Below are 21293 nucleotides of genomic sequence, written 5' to 3'. Positions count from 1 at the left end.
TTAGGGAAGTGTTAAAGAGACGCCAGAAACAGAGCTCTCTCCACAGTTATTTTGCGAGACAGGACTCCAGTGACTCAAGGTGGTCCTAGTGGCATTAACAAACAGAGAAGAGAAGCAACCCCAGAAAAGCAATTGGTACCTGAGGTGTTGATGGAAGGGGATTCCCCTTCCAAACTGTAAACAATCCAATCTCTCTCCTCCTCCAGTCTCCCATACACTAAGAAGAATCTCCAATAAAGGTGAGTGTTATGCTGTTAATGTTTCATTCATCATTTCCCATGACTCAAGAAATCGTAATGACATGATTGCAAACAAACCATACCCCCGGCCGGGATTGAACCTGCGGTCATAGTCTCAAAACGCGACGGGCTGGAGTTTTGAGACTATGACCGCGGGTTCAATCCCGGCCGGGGGTATGGTTTGGGATCATTTCCCATTGTATTGTTTGTGTACTACATCTATATTTCATGTAAAAACTTTTTTTGTTTTAATACTTCTGGGTGTCAGGAACGGATTAATTGTATTTACATTATTTCTTATGGGGAAAATTGATTCGAAAATCGTAGATTTCGATAATAGTAGCAACTCCAGGAACGGATTAACTACAAAAAAAAAAAGGGGACCACTGTATATACTTGGAAAGTACTCAAGAGCCTGGTCCTAAATCTGCACACTGCCATGACAATATACTGGAGTGAGAGATAGGGGAGGAAGTGTAAAATAAACCCAGTGAGGAGCAGGGGTGCGGAAGGGGCAGTAAGGGAACACTGTATCAACATCCAGGGTCCCAGAATGTTCAACATCTTACTAGAGATATCAGAAATACAGCTGGAACAAGTGTAGAAGCCTTCAAGAGGAAACTGGACAAGTATTGTCACCAGGTGCCAGATCAACCAGGCTGTGATGGATATGTGGGGCAGCAGGCCTCCAGCAGCAACAACCTGGTTGACCAGGCAAGCACCAGACGAGCCCGGCCCATGGCCGGGCTCCGAGAGTAGTGAAACTCTTGAAAGGTAAGGTAAGGTATTGCCCTGTCTTTGCTTTATATTGGTTTGCATTAGAATCGCCTATAATAATTATTGGTGTTTGTAAATAATCTAGTTCAGCTATACTCATTCCTTCTGGTCTTGTATTCCTACTAAAGATCTTTAAAGATTCTGTTGGGTATTGCTACAAGAGATGTGTACCTTTGAGGGGTAAATTAATCTTGTTAATGTTTCAAATAGAGGTGTGGTAAAGTATTATCTGTGTATTGGCTAATTTTGATAGTATCAGCCAAAAACTGAGCATCAATATCAGTATTGGCAAAAAAAAAAAAAAAATTGATATTGTCCCATCCCCATTTGAATATTGGTCAAATATTATGGATTTGCGTGTGAGTCTGTTCTGTGTTAAGAGGGTGATGCCGCTTCCACTAGGCAAGTCTGGCTTGTCATTGCATACTGAAGCTTCTAAAATGATGAAATTGTGTGTGAGTGTGTAACCAGGATTCATTTATGAAGGCTGGATGGAACTGGTTTTGATGAATAGAAAATTCTTTATTTGCTCATGTGACGATTGAAAAAGAATTTTACAACAAAGTCAGTGATTGTTTTGTTCAAAAACTAAGAATTTCACTAAACTGTTTAATGTGTTAAATAATATATTTTACCCCTTGGAGAATGTGCTTTGATTAGGGGTGAGATGTTAAAAATTTTACCGATAATTTTAGGCAGATACTGATACTGCCAAAATTAGCAGATAGCCACCAGTACTCAATTTTAGGCAGATACGCAGATATGTACCATAAAAAATTGACCAATACTGATATTGATACTTTAGTACACCCCTAGCTTTGATACTGCTGAGCTCTTGATCTAAGGAATTAGATCTGACCTCTTTCCTTGGATCAAACTACCTCCCAGTTCCAGAGGTGCTGTATGACCATCGTAACACCACAGTTGCAAACAAATCACCGAATGGGCGAAGCTTGAACCCAAGGCAAGCAAGTCCTAAAACTTGCATTTGTGGTCACAGTGCAACCCATGCTAACCTCCCTGTTGTGTATACAACTATACCTTGTTGGATGAATCTTATTAGAGCCAGCTGGAATAGTGGTTAATGCACTGGCCTGAGAGTTTCAGGACTTGCCATGGGTACATTTCTCACCTGCTCAGTGATTTAATGTAATAATTTGTAACCCCTATGGGTTTAGCATTTTCCTATGATAATAGTATGAATAAGTACATTAATACTTAACTTTTGTGTGATATTTGATAGTTATTTTTGGCCCCCTACAGGTTTATTGTGCCTCTGTGAATGTAATGTTAAATTATTTATATACCAAGATGATATATGAGGCATTGTGTATGGCTCTGTATGCCCATCCTAATTGTCCTACACAAAATTTATTATTGGAGGTAATGCTCTTTAAGACGGTCATTTGATCAGACTAGAATATTCGTTAAATTCCCACGGGATGAAGAGGAGGCACTTAACCCTAATGGGGGGGGGGGGGAATACATACTGCCTGAGAAAATAAGAAGCAATCATGTTCAATCCTTGGAAAGTAAGGTTTAATTCCTTGGATCAAGAGCCCCTCTCCAGCATTAAAGCACCTACCTGGAAGAAGGGGGGAGGTCACTCTTTACAAAAGTTTTTTGTTCTGGGTGTCCCCTTTCCTCAAGGGAGGTTTCTTAATGCTGGTAAGGTACTCTTGTTCAAGGAATAGAACCTTTCCTTTTCTTGGATCAAATACGATTGCTTCCTATTTTCCCAAGCATTGTACATCTGAGAGTTCAATGCTTTACCCTTGAGTCTAATGTAATATTTTAGACACCAGTCTGATTAAATGACCTTCATAAGGCCTTACTTGCAGTAGGAAAGGGTGTTATACACAACAGTTAGGATGGCCATACACAATTCCTCATATGTCGTTGTTTCAATAGATTATGTTAAATGTGAGGCTACTAAACATGTTAGCAGTAACCATGTCATTATTTTTAAGGAGATGGAAGGAAACAATAACAATAGTTGGTTTTATTTATACTGTATAAAAGACCAAAAATATATTTATCTAGGATAATTATAAAGCAATAATTTTAGTATTATTATATTAGGGGTATTGTACTAAAAAAAGTGACTGCTGGACTTTTTCATACCATGTAATGTAGTTCCTCAATGTACACGAGATTCCATGGGTAAGAGATAGAACGTTTGGCCACAAATAGCTCCAGTTCTATGAAAGAAAAGCTCAGGTAGAGTACATAAATAGGTAGGGTATAGGAAAAAAAAAAAAAAAAGTGGTGGGGCTAGTACAGACATGCAAGGGTAGCCAAGATGAGGAACCCACTGCTCATGGGCCAGTAGGCCCTCAGTAATACTCCAAAATTCCAACTTCAGGTGACTGCTGCATCTTAGTGATGAAAAAGTAATCTGGTCATAATACGGCTTGACCCCTCAAGGGAGGATCCTTGAGGCTGGCGAGGGGCTCTTGATCTAGGGAATTGGATATGTGCTCCAGTTCCCTGAATTGAGCTTGAATGCCTTCCATTTTCCCCTCCACATGTGCAGGATAATCCCTACAGGTTTAGTTCTCTCCCTGCTGTATAGCCCTTGTAGCTTAGCGCTTCTTTTTGATTATAATAATAATTAGTTCTCTCCCATGATAATACTAAAGCTCCTTGAGTTCTCTGAAATAATGGTGGTAGCAATGTCTGTTAAGTAAATTGATTGCTACCACCATCACTATTTCCCAGAATTATAGCAGCTTTATAATTATAGAGATTGTAGTTAAATTAATCCTTCATTATTATTAAAATGGGGGAGCGCTAAACTCGTAGGATTATACACCGCATGTGGGGGGATATGGAAGGTATTCGGGTTCAATTCAGGGAACCGGAGCACAGATCCAATTCCCTAGATCGAGAGCCTTTCACCAGCATCAAGGGGAATTAATCCTGCAGCATCAAGACAGTAATCACCTGACAAGAATTTTGAATACTGCAATGGACCTACTAGCCTATGCCTGGTAAGTTCCTCACCTCTCCCACCCTAGCAGTCTGTACTGGGCCTGCCCCATTTTTTTTCATGCCGTACCCTCTTGTTCACTATATTTTGTCTGTGGTTGTCTCTGTGGAACTGAACGAGTAATTCATGGTTAAATGCTTCAATAAAATATCCTAACACTGCACATATCTTATTTTAAAAGAAATTCCATGATCTCTCTTAGCTCCCATGTGTCATGTTATGATGAGGATGTATAATTGATGAGTACTACAATTTAATTTCTTGTTACAAAATTACTTTCAATGCTCCTCTGAAAAGGCAGCTACCTCTTGTGAGTTAGGTGAAGGCTCAATTGGGATGGACTGAGATTCCTCAGAGGATTTGTGACCTTCAATCACTTCCAACAAGTTAACTGGTATGTGAGCTCTCTGTAAGAAAAAGAAATACAATGATAAAAAAAACTGAACTGGTGAAATTTTTTAATGGAAATATTGCAGTCGATTTAAACATTAAAAACGTCAGAAAAATACAATCATCATATAAATTTTATTCTGCTAAAAAGACAGTCTTCTACAGTTTAATGCACATTTAAATTTAACCCACTTTGATTTCTCACTATAACAACCATTAAAAAGAACCTTTATGCAAAGATAACCCTTCAAAATAGGCTCCTGTATACAGTGAAGAGGCTCTTGATCCAAAAAAAAACAGACCCGACTTTCTCTTCCTTGAATCAAACCTGTTTGCCTTGTATTCTCCTGGTGCTGTATGACCCCTACAGGTCCTGTAATAATGTGATGAAATTTTAAGAAAAAACATGCCTTTATCTAAATACTATTCTTTATAGATCACTTAACACTTATGCTTTAGTAAAATATGTTAACATATGATTATTAGTCATGGTGGGGTCATACAGCACCTGGGGAAATGGGAAGCATTCAGGTTCAATCTAAGAAAAGGATGGGTAGGTCCAATTCCTTGGATCAAGAGCCCCTCACTGGCATCAGGGAACTTACCTTAGAGAGAAACATCACAGGCAGATTACCTCTATGACTGCATCATCTCTCTTTCCTTCCCCCCTACCTTGAGAGTGCAGGTACTGCCCTTCCCACCTCCAGTACTCAAGATCAGCTAACTGGTTCCTTGAATCACTTCATAAAAGTTACCCTGCTCACCCTCCAACAAGCCATCTGAATTCTGAAGCCCCTAATACTCAAAGCCTCTTATAATCCATTCCTGGAACCACTTTCCCTTCTACTTTCCACCCCAAAATTTTAGTCTTTGTTAACCTACCTCTGTCCATCTTTTCTACATGCCCAAACCACCCCATCAACCCCTTCTCAGCTCTCTGAATTATACCCTTGGTCACCCCACATTGCCAAATAATTTCTGTGCTCTAAATTTCCTGCATGATATTCACACCACATATTGCTCTCCATGATATCTCTGCACCCTCTAGTCTCCTTTTTGCAGAAGCATTGAAAACTTATGCCTCACACCCATATAAGTAATAGTACAGTACCACTATACTCTGGTACATAGCTTTTTTTTTTTTTGGCCTCTATTGATAAAACTTTTCTTTCCACAGATATCACCCACTGTTCTATGTTCACCTTTAATTCTCTCTTTTACATACTCTCCCAAATTTATCCACCAACCTTTGTAATTTGCCTTTAGAATCCCCTACAAGAACTGTCATTAGCAAAAAGCAACTGAGATAAACTTCCACTTTGTACCAGATTCAACATCTTTCAATCACAGGTTTATCATATTAATAAAATGACAAATACTCCACCATTTTAAAAATGAAACTAGCATCTATATATTCCAATAAAGAATCCAGATATTCTAAGGATGATATACCAGTATTGAGAGTTTTAAGCCAATCAAGTTACAACATGGAAAAGGTGTTCGCAACTATTTGGTTTCCAAGTTACAGTACACCAGCACTGAAAATAAAGCCAATCAGATCAAACATCAAGTAGTAAACAATCAGGAATACCCAAATAATCTTTATAGCTACAGAAGCAAAGCTAAGCTCATGAAGCCCTGTCTTCCCTATTTATTTTGAGGGTTTAGTGCTTCCCTTAATAAATAATACAGTGGTAATAGATAGAACTTTCTATCTCTTGCATCCCATTCCATTATTGTACCACTGAAAATACCAAGTTTCTATTATGTAACAAAAAGTGAGGCTGTGTTAGTATTTCGTGTACAGTGGACCCTCGGTTATCGGCCGTTCCGGATATTGGCCAATTCCGTTTTCGCCTGCTTTTTGGCCGAAATTCTATCCCAATTATCCTCTTCAAGGGGGGCTCCTTGGCGTGGTGAAGAGGCTCTTGGTCTGAGGAATTAGACCTGTCGGTCTTCTTCCTCAGACCGAACCTAATTACCCCCCAATCTCCCCTCCCCTGTCCCATCCTCCCCTTTTTCCTTTCCTCCTCCTCCTCCCCACCCCTCCCTTTTGCCCTTCCTCTTTTTGGCCATTGGGATTTCTCCCACAGGCGCGCTAGTTCCTAGGTAGGGGAAAGGATACCGGGGTCCATCCCATTCCGTTGACGTTCTTGGCGGTGGCGTAGTTTGCCGTGGAATCTGGATCGCCTGGGGATGTCCCGATCCCTCTCCGGTATCCTGGAGTTGCTTTGGGTGTCTTTCGGGCAACGGGTGTATCTCTGGAAGCCACCTTTCGGATTCCGGGGTGGTGGCCGAAGGAGGTATGCTTTGTGGCGGATATCCGGCTGCCCTCTCTTTTGTCCACCAAGGTAGCTCGGCAGATGTGAGGTTGCTATCCCGGATTGCTGGTTTACTGGCATGAAGGGTAGGGTATGGCACGGGTTCCATGCTGCATCTGCGCTACTAGCGGTGCTGAGGTCCTCTTGGGCGCGGAGGGAGATTTCCGGCCCTTTCATTCCTCCTGGGAACTATTCCTCCCCGCTCCCCCCTTTTTTTAATCTTTTTTTTATTTTTATTTTCTTTTCTTCTTTCTTTTTTTTCCTTAAAAACAAAAAGCAAAGGAGTAACCTAACCATGGAGAACCCAATCCATGAACCCACTACCCCCGGGCCCCTTCTTGATACCGCACCCCATTCTGACCCTACCTTGTTTTTAGACCACTCTTTGGACACTCCTGATGCCCCTGTACCTCTTGCTGGTGCTGTTTCCTCACCCGCTTCAGGTACCGGGGCTTCAACTGACTCCTTCGATTGGTCTGAACTCCGCTCTCCTTTGACTATGCTTCCGGCTTCTCCCTCTAGGGTACGGCAATTTTCGAATTGCCCGCCCATTTCACGCCGGACCAACTCCGGTCCTACTCCTAAACGCCAACGTCAATCTCCTGATGATGCTCCTTCGTTACCTTCCCATTCTACTCGGAAAAGACCGACACGTCATGCACTCCCTCTCCATGCTCAGTTTCGGCCCACACAATGGACTAAATTCTTTACTTTAAGACCGACTTCTTCTTCTGCCTACCTTTCTGACCATAGTATTGGCAAAGCGCTCCTGCGTCATGTTGGTAGAGATATTTCATTTCATGCTCTCAAGAGTGGTACGAGCATCGTCACTGTCCAGAATGCTACCCAAGCTCATGATCTTTCTCTCCTTTCGCATATAGATACTACTCCTATCACTATTGAAAAACATCTTTCTCTCAATTCTTGTAGTGGTACTGTCGTTCTGCCCCATACCATAGTCCAACAGAATTTCCAGTCATGTGGCAATGACATTCTTGAACAGCTGGAACTCCAGGATCTCCCAATCCTCAAAGTAGACACTTATGTCCTTCCTGCCCGTGGGCGGAGACGTTACGCTTGCAATGTAGCTCGTTTAACTTTTGACAGCCGAGAACTCCCGTCCTCTGTATATGTCGCGGTACATCGGTTACAAGTTCGAAAGGTGATACCTACACTGCAACAGTGTAGAAATTGCTGGCGTTTTGGTCACCCAGCGAAATATTGCAGATCTATGGCCGAATGCCCAGTCTGTGGTGCCGACAACCATTCTAATACATCTTGCAGTCAACCTCCATCTTGCCTTAATTGTAATGAAGCTCACCCTTCGTACTCCCGCTGTTGCCAGGTCTACTTAAATGAACGTGAAATCCGTTGCCTCAAAAAGGCAGAAGGTCTCCCTTATGCTATGGCAGTTACTCATCTCCGCCTCCAAGGGAGACTACCCCGTGTTTCTTATTCTCGTGTTTCAAAACATCCCCCCCACTTCTGGGGTCCCATCTTCTGCAGCCTCCTCTGTTGTTACCCCTCCCATAGCCACTCCGGAATCTAATCCTTTTGCTGTCCTTGGCTCTGACGTCCCGACTACAACTCAAGTCTGTTCTCACATCTTTGTGTCCTTCCTCACAAGCCCCAGTATCGACAAGACCTCGTACGACACCTAATACCAATCGCCCCTCTACTTCTCAGAAGTCCAAAAAATCCACATTGCTCAAATCTTCTTTGCCCCTTCCTTCCCTTCTTCCACCTCCACACTTTCCCTTTCCAGTCTCTGTGCCTAGTTCTTCCCCTTTCTCTGGCTCTATTACAAGTGTGGAGATTCCCCCTCCTCCTCGTACTATGCCTTCCACCCCCGTCCCCTCCCAAGTTTCTCCCTCTTCTGCCACCTCCCAGGTTTCTGCCTCTTCTGTCCCCCCCCCACACTTCATCTCCAGTCCCTTACACTCTTTCCTCCCCCTCTACTTTGGTACAGTCCATTACTGTCCCAATCTTTACTCACCCTCCCCCTTCTATCTCCAATATGGTCTCCCATACATCTTTGAATTCAGAAACACTTGAAGCCATTTCAGAATATATTGCAGAGACTAAACCTTCAATGGACACTGATTCACTTCCTGTTCCTTCTCTTCCCTCTCCTCCATCTTCACAACCCCATTCTTCGCAACGCTCTGTTCCTTCGCTGCTTGAACGTCTTCCAATGCCACCACACGTTGACTTTTCTAACCCCTCTAGTCCGTAGGTGCCTTTCCCTACGGATTCCTGGTATTTTCTTCATCGCCAATTATGGCCTATTTACAGTGGAATATCCGCGGCCTCGGGTAATTGGGGTGAGCTTCAGATGTTGCTTTCCAGGTTTTCCCCTGTTGGTGCTTGCTTACAAGAACCAAAATTACACTCGGCTGTTTTCCAACCTATCTCAGGCTATAATTTATTGTATTCTTCGGATCCTTTCTCAGATGGGACCTTTGAATGAAAGTGCCCTTCTTCTACGCAATGATATTCCGTATTATTATTATTATTATTATTATCACACTGGCCGATTCCCAACAAGGCAGGGTGGCCCGAAAAAGAAAAACTTTCACCATCATTCACTCCATCACTGTCTTGCTAGAAGGGTGCTTTACAGTACAGTTTTTAAACTGCAACATTAGCACCCCTCCTTCAGAGTGCAGGCACTGTACTTCCCATCTCCAGGACTCAAGTCCGGCCTGCCGGTTTCCCTGAACCCCTTCATAAATGTTACTTTGCTCACACTCCAACAGCACGTCAAGTATTAAAAACCATTTGTCTCCATTCACTCCTATCAAACACGCTCACGCATGCCTGCTGAAAGTCCAAGCCCCTCGCACACAAAACCTCCTTTACCCCCTCCCTCCAACCTTTCCTAGGCCGACCCCTACCCCGCCTTCCTTCCACTACAGACTGATACACTCTTGAAGTCACTCTGTTTCGCTCCATTCTCTCTACATGTCCGAACCACCTCAACAACCCTTCTTCAGCCCTCTGGACAACAGTTTTGGTAATCCTGCACCTCCTCCTAAGTTCCAAACTACGAATTCTCTGCATTATATTCACACCACACATTGACCTCAGACATGACATCTCCACTGCCTCCAGCCTTCTCCTCGCTGCAACATTCATCACCCATGCTTCACACCCCTATAAAAGCGTTGGTAAAACTATACTCTCATACATTCCCCTCTTTGCCTCCAAGGACAAAGTTCTTTGTCTCCACAGACTCCTAAGTGCACCGCTCACCCTTTTCCCCTCATCAATTCTATGATTCACCTCATCTTTCATAGACCCATCCGCTGACACGTCCACTCCCAAATATCTGAATACATTCACCTCCTCCATACTCTCTCCCTCCAATCTGATATCCAATCTTTCATCACCTATTATTTTTGTTATCCTCATAACCTTACTCTTTCCTGTATTCACTTTTAATTTTTTTCTTTTGCACACCCTACCAAATTCATCCACCAATCTCTGCAACTTCTCTTCAGAATCTCCCAAGAGCACAGTGTCATCAGCAAAGAGCAACTGTGACAACTCCCACTTTGTGTGATTCTTTATCTTTTAACTCCACACCTCTTGCCAAGACCCTCGCATTTACTTCTCTTACAACCCCATCTATAAATATATTAAACAACCACGGTGACATCACACATCCTTGTCTAAGGCCTACTTTTACTGGGAAATAATTTCCCTCTTTCCTACATACTCTAACTTGAGCCTCACTATCCTCGTAAAAACTCTTCACTGCTTTCAGTAACCTACCTCCTACACCATACACCTGCAACATCTGCCACATTGCCCCCTATCCACCCTGTCATATGCCTTTTCCAAATCCATAAATGCCACAAAGACCTCTTTAGCCTTATCTAAATACTGTTCACTTATATTTTTCACTGTAAACACCTGGTCCACACACCCCCTACCTTTCCTAAAGCCTCCTTGTTCATCTGCTATCCTATTCTCCGTCTTACTCTTAATTCTTTCAATAATAACTCTACCATACACTTTACCAGGTATACTCAACAGACTTATCCCCCTATAATTTTTGCACTCTCTTTTGTCCCCTTTGCCTTTATACAAAGGAACTATGCATGCTCTCTGCCAATCCCTAGGTACCTTACCCTCTTCCTCTTTACATCATCATTCCACCATGATGTATTCCGTACTGTCAACTATTTGTCCATACCTCGCTGCATTACACTGCAGCCCGTATCCACTTGAATAAGTGGTTTACAATATGTTCTTTATATCTCTCTCCTTCTCGAGCATTTTCTATCCCAGACTTTACCTTTCTTGTTTCATCCTTACCACCACCACTTCTGTTACTTGGTGATTTTAACGCACACCATTTCCTCTGGGGGGGGGGGTCTCATTGTGACTCACGTGGCATCCAGTTGGAGGCTTTTCTCGCCTCTCACCCCCTCCATGTTTTAAATACGGGTACTCCCACCCATTTTGATCCTCGTACTCATACTCTCTCTTGCATCGATCTATCAGTCTGCTCTTCCTCCACTGCACTAGACTTCACCTGGTCTGTTCTACCGGACTTACATGACAGCGATCATTTTCCAATCATTCTTACTTCTCCTTCCTATTCACCACCTTTCCGTAGCCCTCGCTGGCAATTTGATCAGGCAAATTGGGATCTTTACTCGCAACTCACTGCTTTTAGTGAGGTTCCTTCTTCATCCTCCATTGATGAGCTCCTACACCTCTTCTTGACGTCAGTTTATACCGCAGCTTCTCATTCTATAAACCAAACCTCAGGCAGGCATTCTCAGAAGTGCGTGCCTTGGTGGTCTCCTGCTTGTGCTCGTGCAGTACGTTTGAAATGCACTGCATGGGGCAGGTACCGGTACAATAGAACCGCTAAGAGACTTCTTGATTTTAAGCAGAAGCGTGCGATCGCTCGCCGTGTCATCCGTGAAGCTAAACGCACTTGCTGGCGAGACTATGTTTCCACCATCACCTCTGCTTCTGCTCTGCTCTCCTGACCCGGCTCCTGTTCTACGGGTCGCTGGTGTTGATGTAGCAAACCCTCTCGACGTTGCCATTGAACTTGGCACACATCTGGTCCGTATTTCCCGGGGGCTCCATCTATGCCCCTCGTTTCTTTCCTCAAAGTCTGCCAGAGAGTTAGTACCCTTGGACTTTTCTTCTCTCAGAGAAGAACAGTATAATGTGCCTTTTACACTTCAAGAACTGGAGGCAACGCTCTCAGCTTGCCGATCATCGGCAGCTGGGCCTGACGACATTCATATTCGTATGTTACAACATTTACATCGGTCAGCCCTTGTAGTCCTCTTACACCTCTTCAATCTTATTTGGTCATAAGGAGTTCTTCCCCAGCTGTGGAAATCTGCCATTGTTCTCCCTTTCCACAAACCGGGTACTACAGGACATGATGCCTCCCACTATCGTCCCATCGCTCTTACTAGTGCAGTTTGCAAAGTGATGGAACGTCTCGTAAATTGACGTTTAATGTGGTATTTAGAGACACACAACAGTCTCTCCGCTAGTCAATATGGCTTTCGTAAGGGCCGTTCTACCATAGACCCCTTACTACGCTTGGATACGTATGTTCGTAATGCCTTTGCGAATAATCACTCAGTTATTGCCATATTTTTTGACCTTGAGAAGGCATATGACATGTTGCAACCCCTGAATGGGTTGCAATGATTATTATGTATATATATATAATTATTACCTTTTCATATAATTTTATATTGCTTATATTTGCGATAATAGCTAAATCGTAAATGTATTGCTTTATATTGTTATTTGACTTATGTTGTTAGGATGTAACATATTAAGTGCTCAGTTCAAGTCTTGATTGTCAAACTACTGTAATTATCGCTTGTAGCTGTTAGTCTGCCGGCTTCTGAGCTGCAGTTGTCCACGTTGCTATCACGTGATCGAGGGGGGGGGGTCCTCACCTCGCCTAAAGTATTCAGTCTGCTGTAGACTCTCTTGGTGGTTGGACAGATTGTCTGTCTCATTATTCTTGTTAGTTCTGTAGAACTCTGTTCACAGAACATTGTATAGACTTAGTGATTTTTGACGTTGTACTGAGGTTGTGTGTCACATAGACACTCGAAACATCTCAGGTCCTGAGCTGTAACTTCTCACTTAACTTGTACTGGTATCTGTGTATTATCACAGTCAGGGATTTTCTTATGCTGAACTTAGATTCAGTAGTATGGGAGTTTTGTGACTTTTGTGGAGGATCTGCAGATGGTCCCTACTTAGTGTCGTTATATTATCTCCTTGTTCCTGATTCTGTGTCGCAGTTGCTTGTTATATTGCTATTGGGCTTAGCATTCTTTTTATTGTTCAAGCAGACTGTTCTGGTTGCCAGTTGGCCAAGAAGTTAGTTTATTTGAGGACTTTGTCAGTCACTTGTTTAAGTCTAGTCGAGTCGTGAGACATAGCGAACTACTTAGAGCACTTACACACATACATACACACTTGTACATATTTGTAATATCTTATTAAATGTTAATGTACCAGACGGTACTTAAGAATTATAAATGTGATATGTGCTTTCAGCACAATAATATTGTACTCCAGAGATGTGATATTATTTTGATTACTGTGATTAATTTAATTTAATTTAATTTGATAATATACCTCTAGACTTAATAAATTTATTAAATTTTAATTTCTCTAGTTAGTAGCCTACCAGTTGTAATCCTGAAGCACTATTGAATAATACTGAATTCTATTGGATAATTGGACAAGGATACTGACTACTTGTTACGAAAACCCAGTAACAGGCTGGATGCTAGAAGGGCAGTCCTTTCTGGTATTCACTGGAGATCTCTAAGCTTTTAGAATCGCGTTTTTTGTAACATGACACAACTTGGAGGTATAATATTTTGGCCCAGGCCCACTCCTTAGGCCTCCAAAGCAATCTACCATCCTTCCTTAAGAACTTTTTAACTGACAGACATTTCCGTGTTCGAGTCAATGTTCTTTCCCCGGACTTCGTCCAAGCTGAAGGTGTCCCTCAGGGATGTGTTCTAAGCACAACACTTTTTCTCCTTGCTATAAATGATTTGACCTCTGTTCTTCCACCCAATATTTGGTCATCACTCTATGTTGATGACTTCGCTATTGCTTGTGCAGGCGCTGACTGTCATCTCATTGCAGTTTCTCTCCAGCATGTGGTCGATCGTGTTTCCACTTGGGCCACCACCAAAACTCACCAAATTACTTTCACTAGACGCTCTGTCATCTCCGATCATCCTTTGTATCTCTATGGCTCCCGTATTCCCGAACATGATAGTCAGGTTTCTAGGCCTTCTCTTTGACCGTAGGTTATCCTGGAAACCTCACATTACCTCTCTGAAGGCAACTTGTCACAGCCGGCTAAACCTTCTTAAAACCCTTGCTCATCTTTCCTGGGGAGCTGATCGTCGAACTCTGCTTCGCCTACATTCAGCCCTCATTTTATCGAAACTCGATTATGGTGACCAGATTTATTCAGCGGCCTCTCCTACTACTCTCTCTATCCTTAACCCTATCCATCACCAAGGATTACGTTTGTGCCTTGGTGCTTTTCGCTCTTCCCCTGTTGAGAGCCTCTATGCAGAAGCGAATGTTCCATCCTTGTCTGATCGCCGTGATGCCCATTGCCTTCGCTACTATGTACGCTCTCACGATCTCCACAATCCTTCCATTTATAGAATGGTCACTGATATTAGTAGACATTCTTTATTCGTTCGCCGCCCCTGTTTGCTCCGTCCCTTTTCTCTTCGCCTACATTCACTCTTGTGTTCCCTTCAGTTTTTTTTATTTTTTTTTATTATCACACTGGCCGATTCCCACCAAGGCAGGGTGGCCCGAAAAAGAAAAACTTTCACCATCATTCACTTCATCACTGTCTTGCCAGAAGGGTGCTTTACACTACAGTTTTTAAACTGCAACATTAACACCCCTCCTTCAGAGTGCAGGCACTGTACTTCCCATCTCCAGGACTCAAGTCCGGCCTGCCGGTTTCCCTGAACCCCTTCATAAATGTTACTTTGCTCACACTCCAACAGCACGTCAAGTATTAAAAACCATTTGTCTCCATTCACTCCTATCAAACACGCTCATGCATACCTGCTGGAAGTCCAAGCCCCTCGCACACAAAACCTCCTTTACCCCCTCTCTCCAACCTTTCCTAGGCCGACCCCTACCCCGCCTTCCTTCCACTACAGACTGATACACTCTTGAAGTCATTCTGTTTCACTCCATTCTCTCTACATGTCCGAACCACCTCAACAACCCTTCCTCAGCCCTCTGGACAACAGTTTTGGTAATCCCGCACCTCCTCCTAACTTCCAAACTACGAATTCTCTGCATTATATTCACACCACACATTGCCCTCAGACATGACATCTCCACTGCCTCCAGCCTTCTCCTCGCTGCAACATTCATCACCCATGCTTCACACCCATATAAGAGCGTTGGTAAAACTATACTCTCATACATTCCCCTCTTTGCCTCCAAGGACAAAGTTCTTTGTCTCCACAGACTCCTAAGTGCACCACTCACTCTTTTTCCCTCATCAATTCTATGATTCACCTCATCTTTCATAGACCCATCCGCTGACACGTCCACTCCCAAATATCTGAATACATTCACCTCCTCCATACTCTCTCCCTCCAATCTGATATTCAATCTTTCATCACCTAATCTTTTTGTTATCCTCATAACCTTACTCTTTCCTGTATTCACCTTTAATTTTCTTCTTTTGCACACCCTACCAAATTCATCCACCAATCTCTGCAACTTCTCTTCAGAATCTCCCAAGAGCACAGTGTCATCAGCAAAGAGCAGCTGTGACAACTCCCACTTTGTGTGTGATTCTTTATCTTTTAACTCCACGCCTCTTGTCAAGACCCTCGCATTTACTTCTCTTACAACCCCATCTATAAATATATTAAACAACCACGGTGACATCACACATCCTTGTCTAAGGCCTACTTTTACTGGGAAATAATTTCCCTCTTTCCTACATACTCTAACTTGAGCCTCACTATCCTCGTAAAAACTCTTCACTGCTTTCAGTAACCTACCTCCTACACCATACACTTGCAACATCTGCCACATTGCCCCCCTATCCACCCTGTCATACGCCTTTTCCACCTTTATATGTTCATGTAGCATCTCACTTTTCCCTACCCCCCTGGGAAGTTCCAGCTGTTCGGGTCTGTTCTTTCTCACTCCCGTGCTCGAAAGCTCAACTGCCTACGGTGGCTTCCCGCTCTCTTTTTCTTGATCACTTCCACTCCCATTCTCATGCCATCGCTGTGTACACAGATGGCTCTAAGTCTTCAGACGGCGTCGGATTCGCAGCAGTGTTTCAGGACAGCGTCGTGCGGGGGCATTTACTATCTTCGGCTAGCATTTTTACTGCTGAATTGTATGCCATTCTTGCAGCACTTATTCGTATCGCATCTATGCCTGTGTCATCATTTGTGGTAGTCTCAGACTCCCTTAGTGCTCTACAGGCTATACGAAAATTTGATACATCTCACCCCCTAGTTCTCCGTATCCAACTTTGGCTACGCCGTATCTCTACGAAGCATAAAGATATTATTTTTTGTTGGGTCCCTGGTCATGTTGACGTACAGGGCAATGAACAGGCAGACACTGCTGTGCGGTCAGCAGTACATGACCTACCAATTTCCTATAGAGGTGTTCCATTTCTGGACTATTTTGCTGCAATAGCTACCCACCTTCACGCCCGTTGGCAACAACGTTGGTCAACTCTGCTTGGTAACAAACTTCATTCTATTAAACCGAGCATAGGTTACTGGCCGTCTTCTTGTCATCAGTGCCGTGGTTGGGAGACCACTCTCTCCCGTCTTCACATTGGCCACACTCGTCTTACTCACAGGTATCTCATGGAGAGGCACCCTGTACCTCTCTGTGAGCAGTGTCAAGTTCCTGTATCGATTAGCCACATTCTGTTAGACTGCCCTCTCTATCAACGAGCACGCAGAATTTACCTCCAACGCCGTCTTTGTTCTACTACTCTCTCTTTCCCTTCCCTTCTTGCTGATGGACCCTCCTTTAATCCTGACTCTCTCATTGACTTCTTGACAACGACTGATTTACTCCACAAACTCTGATGATGATACCTTACGCACTCCCCTCAGCCCTTTCTAGCTCAGTCTCTTGCTGCCCTTTACCCTTTCACCATCCACTGCTCCGCTGTTATCCGTAACCTATTACTCATCCACCTCCCTTTTGCCACCTGATGCCCTCACTTCCTTCCTGCCCTGCAGCGCTGTATAGCCCTTGTGGCTTAGCTCTTCTTTTTGATTATTATAATAAAAAAAAATTATTATTATTATTATAATCTATCCCAATTATTGGCCGCTATTTCGGAGATTAGCTGTATTGGACACGTAATCAATCACTCTTGAGCACATTATATTAACCTAAAATAAGACATTTAGACATTTTCATTAATCCATCTATGATATTTCCTTCAAAATTATATAAGAAACACGTTACATAGTATATAAAAATATGCAATGTTTTATGGTATCGAGTGGAGAGTCAGGTGGAGAGTAAACATTACGTTTTCTATAGAAGATTCAGCGTTAGAGAAAACTGTGAATCTGGCATCTTGCCCAGTAACTGCCCTTCATATGCGTTTGTTTACAATTCTCGGCATGAATTATTCATTACTTCTGCCTTTGTTTATGATGGCATCTAAAGGTAGTTGTTAGAAACGATTAAACTCTGTGAACATGGTAATAACATGGTTGTGTAGTGTAGCCCAGGGGGGTCTACACTACACAGAGGGGAGAGGTAGTTGGGGATTCCCAACTCCCTTTTCCCTCCTGCCTTCTTCAATATGCCAACAAGAGTCTTCAATAAAGATATGTAATGCTCATTTATCATTAAAATTTGTGCTTTATATTTATTTCTTACTGTTTTCTGTAAGTAAAACTTTAGTTAATTTTTAAAAAATGTATTTTTGTTAATATTTTTTGGGTGTCTGAAACGGATTAATTGGATTTACATTAACCCTTAAATTGTCCAAACGTAGATCTACGTTTGCATGCATAGTGCTCCGACCTTGATTTTCACCATAAGAAACAATGTAAAAAAAAAAAAAAGTAGATCTACGTTCGGAGCGCTATGCGAGCAAACATAGATCTACATTTGGACAGTTTAAGGGTTAATTCTTATGGGATATATTATTTCGGTTTTCGGCCTTTTCGGATTTAGGCCAACCTTCTGGAACAGATTATGACTGATAACCTAAGGTCCACTGTACATTCCTTCAAAAATGGAACGACAATATGACACTGAATTTTAAACCTGCATATCACTACTATTAAAGCAGTTGCTATTTCTTACCTGATTTTCGGTAAGAGTTGCAATGTGTGAAACCAATCGTGTATGTAGATCAGGAGCGCTTGTGAAAACATCTGAAAGCTGTGCTGGAGGTAACTGCAACAACACTGTGAAACTCTGGGTACCAGCACGCTGACAACACTTTATGAAGCCTTCCCACACTTTTCGCTGCTTCCACACCTGAACAAAGGCAATGACATGATTCAGCTTATTACGTGCATATTAAATTTTATAATCCACTAAGAGCTTTCTATGAATAGTGTACAATAATAATCTACCTTACTAAAGTCAACATCAATTCAAAACTCATTGAAGAAAGTATAATTCTGCAAAAAAATATGAAATTATATTACTGTATTATTTTATTTATGAAAATACATAATTTAATACGAATGACAATAAAGAATGGGTATACTGAAAACCACTGCATTAGCAAAATGCTGTAAAGCAGGGCCCTCCTGTATCCACATTTATTACCATGCTGTTATATCACTACAGCACTAATGTACTTGTCAACAGTATTTTTTTTTTTTAATATTATTGCAAGTACATTAGTGCTGTGGTGATATAACAGCATGGTAATAATATGAGGATGAACCATATAACAATCTAAACTGGAAAAACATTTACCGTACTAAATGAGATAGAATTCAAGGAAAACCACCAAGTGTGCGGAAATGACAAAAGTAAGAACCAGGAGGAAGATAGTAATACTGCTGGTTGAAACACTAAAAGCTACAAAAATAAAAATCCTTGATACAAATAATATAAAAAATTAGCTTATGAAAACAAAAACCTTAAAATGAATACATCCAGTTCACTGTTTAACAACACACAGGAGAGACTTTTAACAAGATACATCCTCCAAAGGGTGTGCCTTGATTCAAGAAACTGAAGCTACCTTCCCTTCCTTGAATCAGACCTCATTACCTTCTATTTTCCAGGCACTGACTGACCCCTATGGGTCTATAAAGGAGTTTGATAAAACAAAATTAGCGAGTCCATAAATTATCCTTTTCTAGGTATACCTAACATACTGAAGTCATCATATTTTTCCCTGACAATACCTTTAGAAGCTTCAAAACTGTGAAGGCAATAATACACACTGAGTATAAAATATGTTCACAGGACTAACCTGTCGTGCAATTAGGCGTTGCAAAACATTCATTATGAAGCCCAGCAACTTTGGGTAATGTGTGAGTGTCTGAATAACAGTTCTCATAAACAATGTTGGCAAGCTTGGCTGTTCCATCAGTTGTTGGAGAACAAATGCCAACACCTCAGCTGTGTAGATGCTACGTTCAGCAAAGCATAATCCAGTTGCTGTAAAGTAAACTTGTATAGAAATGGAACTTAAAGAAAATAATATATATATATATATATATATATATTATATATATATATATTATATATATATATATATATTTATTTATTTATTTATTTATTTATTTATTTATTTAACAAGTTGGCTGTCTCCCACCGAGGCAGGGTGACCCAAAAAAGAAAGAAAATCCCCAAAAAGAAAATACTTTCATCATCATTCAACACTTTCACCTCACTCACACATAATCACTGTTTTTGCAGATGTGCTCAGAATACAACAGTTGAGAAGCATATATGTATAAAGATACACAACATATCCCTCCAAACTGCCAATATCCCAAATCCCTCCTTTAAAGTGCAGGCATTGTACTTCCCATTTCCAGGACTCAAGTCCGGCTATATATAAATAACCGGTTTCCCTGAATCCCTTCACTAAATATTACCCTGCTCACACTCCAACAGCTCGTCAGGTCCCAAATACCATTCATCTCCATTCACTCCTATCTAACACGCTCATGCACACTTGCTGGAAGTCCAAGCCCCTCGCCCACAAAACCTCCTTTACCCCCTCCCTCCAACCTTCTTGAGGACGACCCCTACCCCGCCTTTCTTTCCCTACAGATTTATACGCTATGTCATTCTACTTTGATCCATTCTCTCTAAATGACCAAACCACCTCAACAACCCCTCTTCAGCCCTCTGACTAATACTTTTATTAACTCCACACCTTCTCCTAATTTCCACACTCCGAATCTTGTGCATAATATTTACACCACACACTGCCCTTAGACAGGACATCTCCACTGCCTCCAACTGTCTCCTCGCTGCAGCATTTACAACCCAAGCTTCACACCCATATAAGAGTGTTGGTACCATTATACTTTCATACATTCCCTTCTTTGCCTCCATAGATAACGTTTTTGTCTCCACATATACTTCAACGCACCACTCACCTTTTTTCCCTCATCAATTCTATGATTAACCTCATCCTTCATAAATCCATCCGCCGACACGTCAACTCCCAAGTATCTGAAAACATTCACTTTTTCCATACTCCTCCTCAATTTGATATCCAATTTTTCTTTATCTAAATCATTTGATACCCTCATCACCTTACTCTTTTCTATGTTCACTTTCAACTTTCTACCTTTACACACACTCCCAAACTCATCCACTAACCTTTGCAATTTTTCTTTAGAATCTCCCATAAGCACAGTATCATCAGCAAAAAGTAACTGTGTCAATTCCCATTTTGTATTTGATTCCCCATAATTTAATCTCGCCCCTCTCCCGAACACCCTAGCATTTACTTCTTTTACAACCCCATCTATAAATATATTAAACAACCATGGTGACATTACACATCCCTGTCTAAGACCTACTTTTACCGGGAAGTAGTCTCCCTCTCTTCTACACACCCTAACCTAAGCCTATCCTCATAAAAACTCTTTACAGCATTTAGTAACTTACTACTCCATATACTTGCAACATCTGCCACATTGCTCCCCTATCCACTCTATCATATGCCTTTTCTAAATCCATAAATGCAATGTAAACCTCCCTACCCTTATCTAAATACTGTTCACATATACGCTTTAATGCAAACACTTGATCTACACATCCCCTACCCACTCTAAAACCTCCTTGCTCATCCACAATCCTATATTCTGCCTTACCTCTAATTCTTTCAATAATAACCCTATTGTACACTTTTCCTGGTATACTCAGTAAACTAATTCCTCTATAATTTTTACAATCTCTTTTGTCCCCCTTCCCTTAATATAAAGGAACTATACATGCTCTCTGCCAATCCCTAGGTACCTTCCCCTCTTTCATACATTTATTAAACAAATACCAACCACTCTAACACTA

At 41.9% G+C, this 21293-nt stretch overlaps 1 protein-coding gene across 1 annotated transcript in view; it reads right to left on the bottom strand.

The window, feature by feature from the left end:
- Positions 1 to 3894: 3894 nt before the first annotated feature.
- Sym (symplekin scaffold protein) overlaps positions 3895 to 21293 on the bottom strand; it is a 90059-nt gene continuing 72660 nt past the window's right edge. The window contains exons 17-19 of the mRNA XM_053785367.2: positions 19234 to 19421; positions 18102 to 18278; positions 3895 to 4415 (exon numbers count right to left, since the gene is read on the bottom strand). Of these exons, the coding sequence (XP_053641342.1) occupies positions 4287 to 4415; positions 18102 to 18278; positions 19234 to 19421 (494 nt within the window). The 3' untranslated portion in view covers positions 3895 to 4286. The remainder of the gene's footprint in view (positions 4416 to 18101; positions 18279 to 19233; positions 19422 to 21293) is intronic.

This window comes from Cherax quadricarinatus, chromosome 35, assembly GCF_038502225.1.
Source record: "Cherax quadricarinatus isolate ZL_2023a chromosome 35, ASM3850222v1, whole genome shotgun sequence".
Taxonomy (NCBI): Eukaryota; Metazoa; Arthropoda; class Malacostraca; order Decapoda; family Parastacidae; genus Cherax; species Cherax quadricarinatus.
This window is presented reverse-complemented; position numbering and strand designations above follow the sequence as displayed.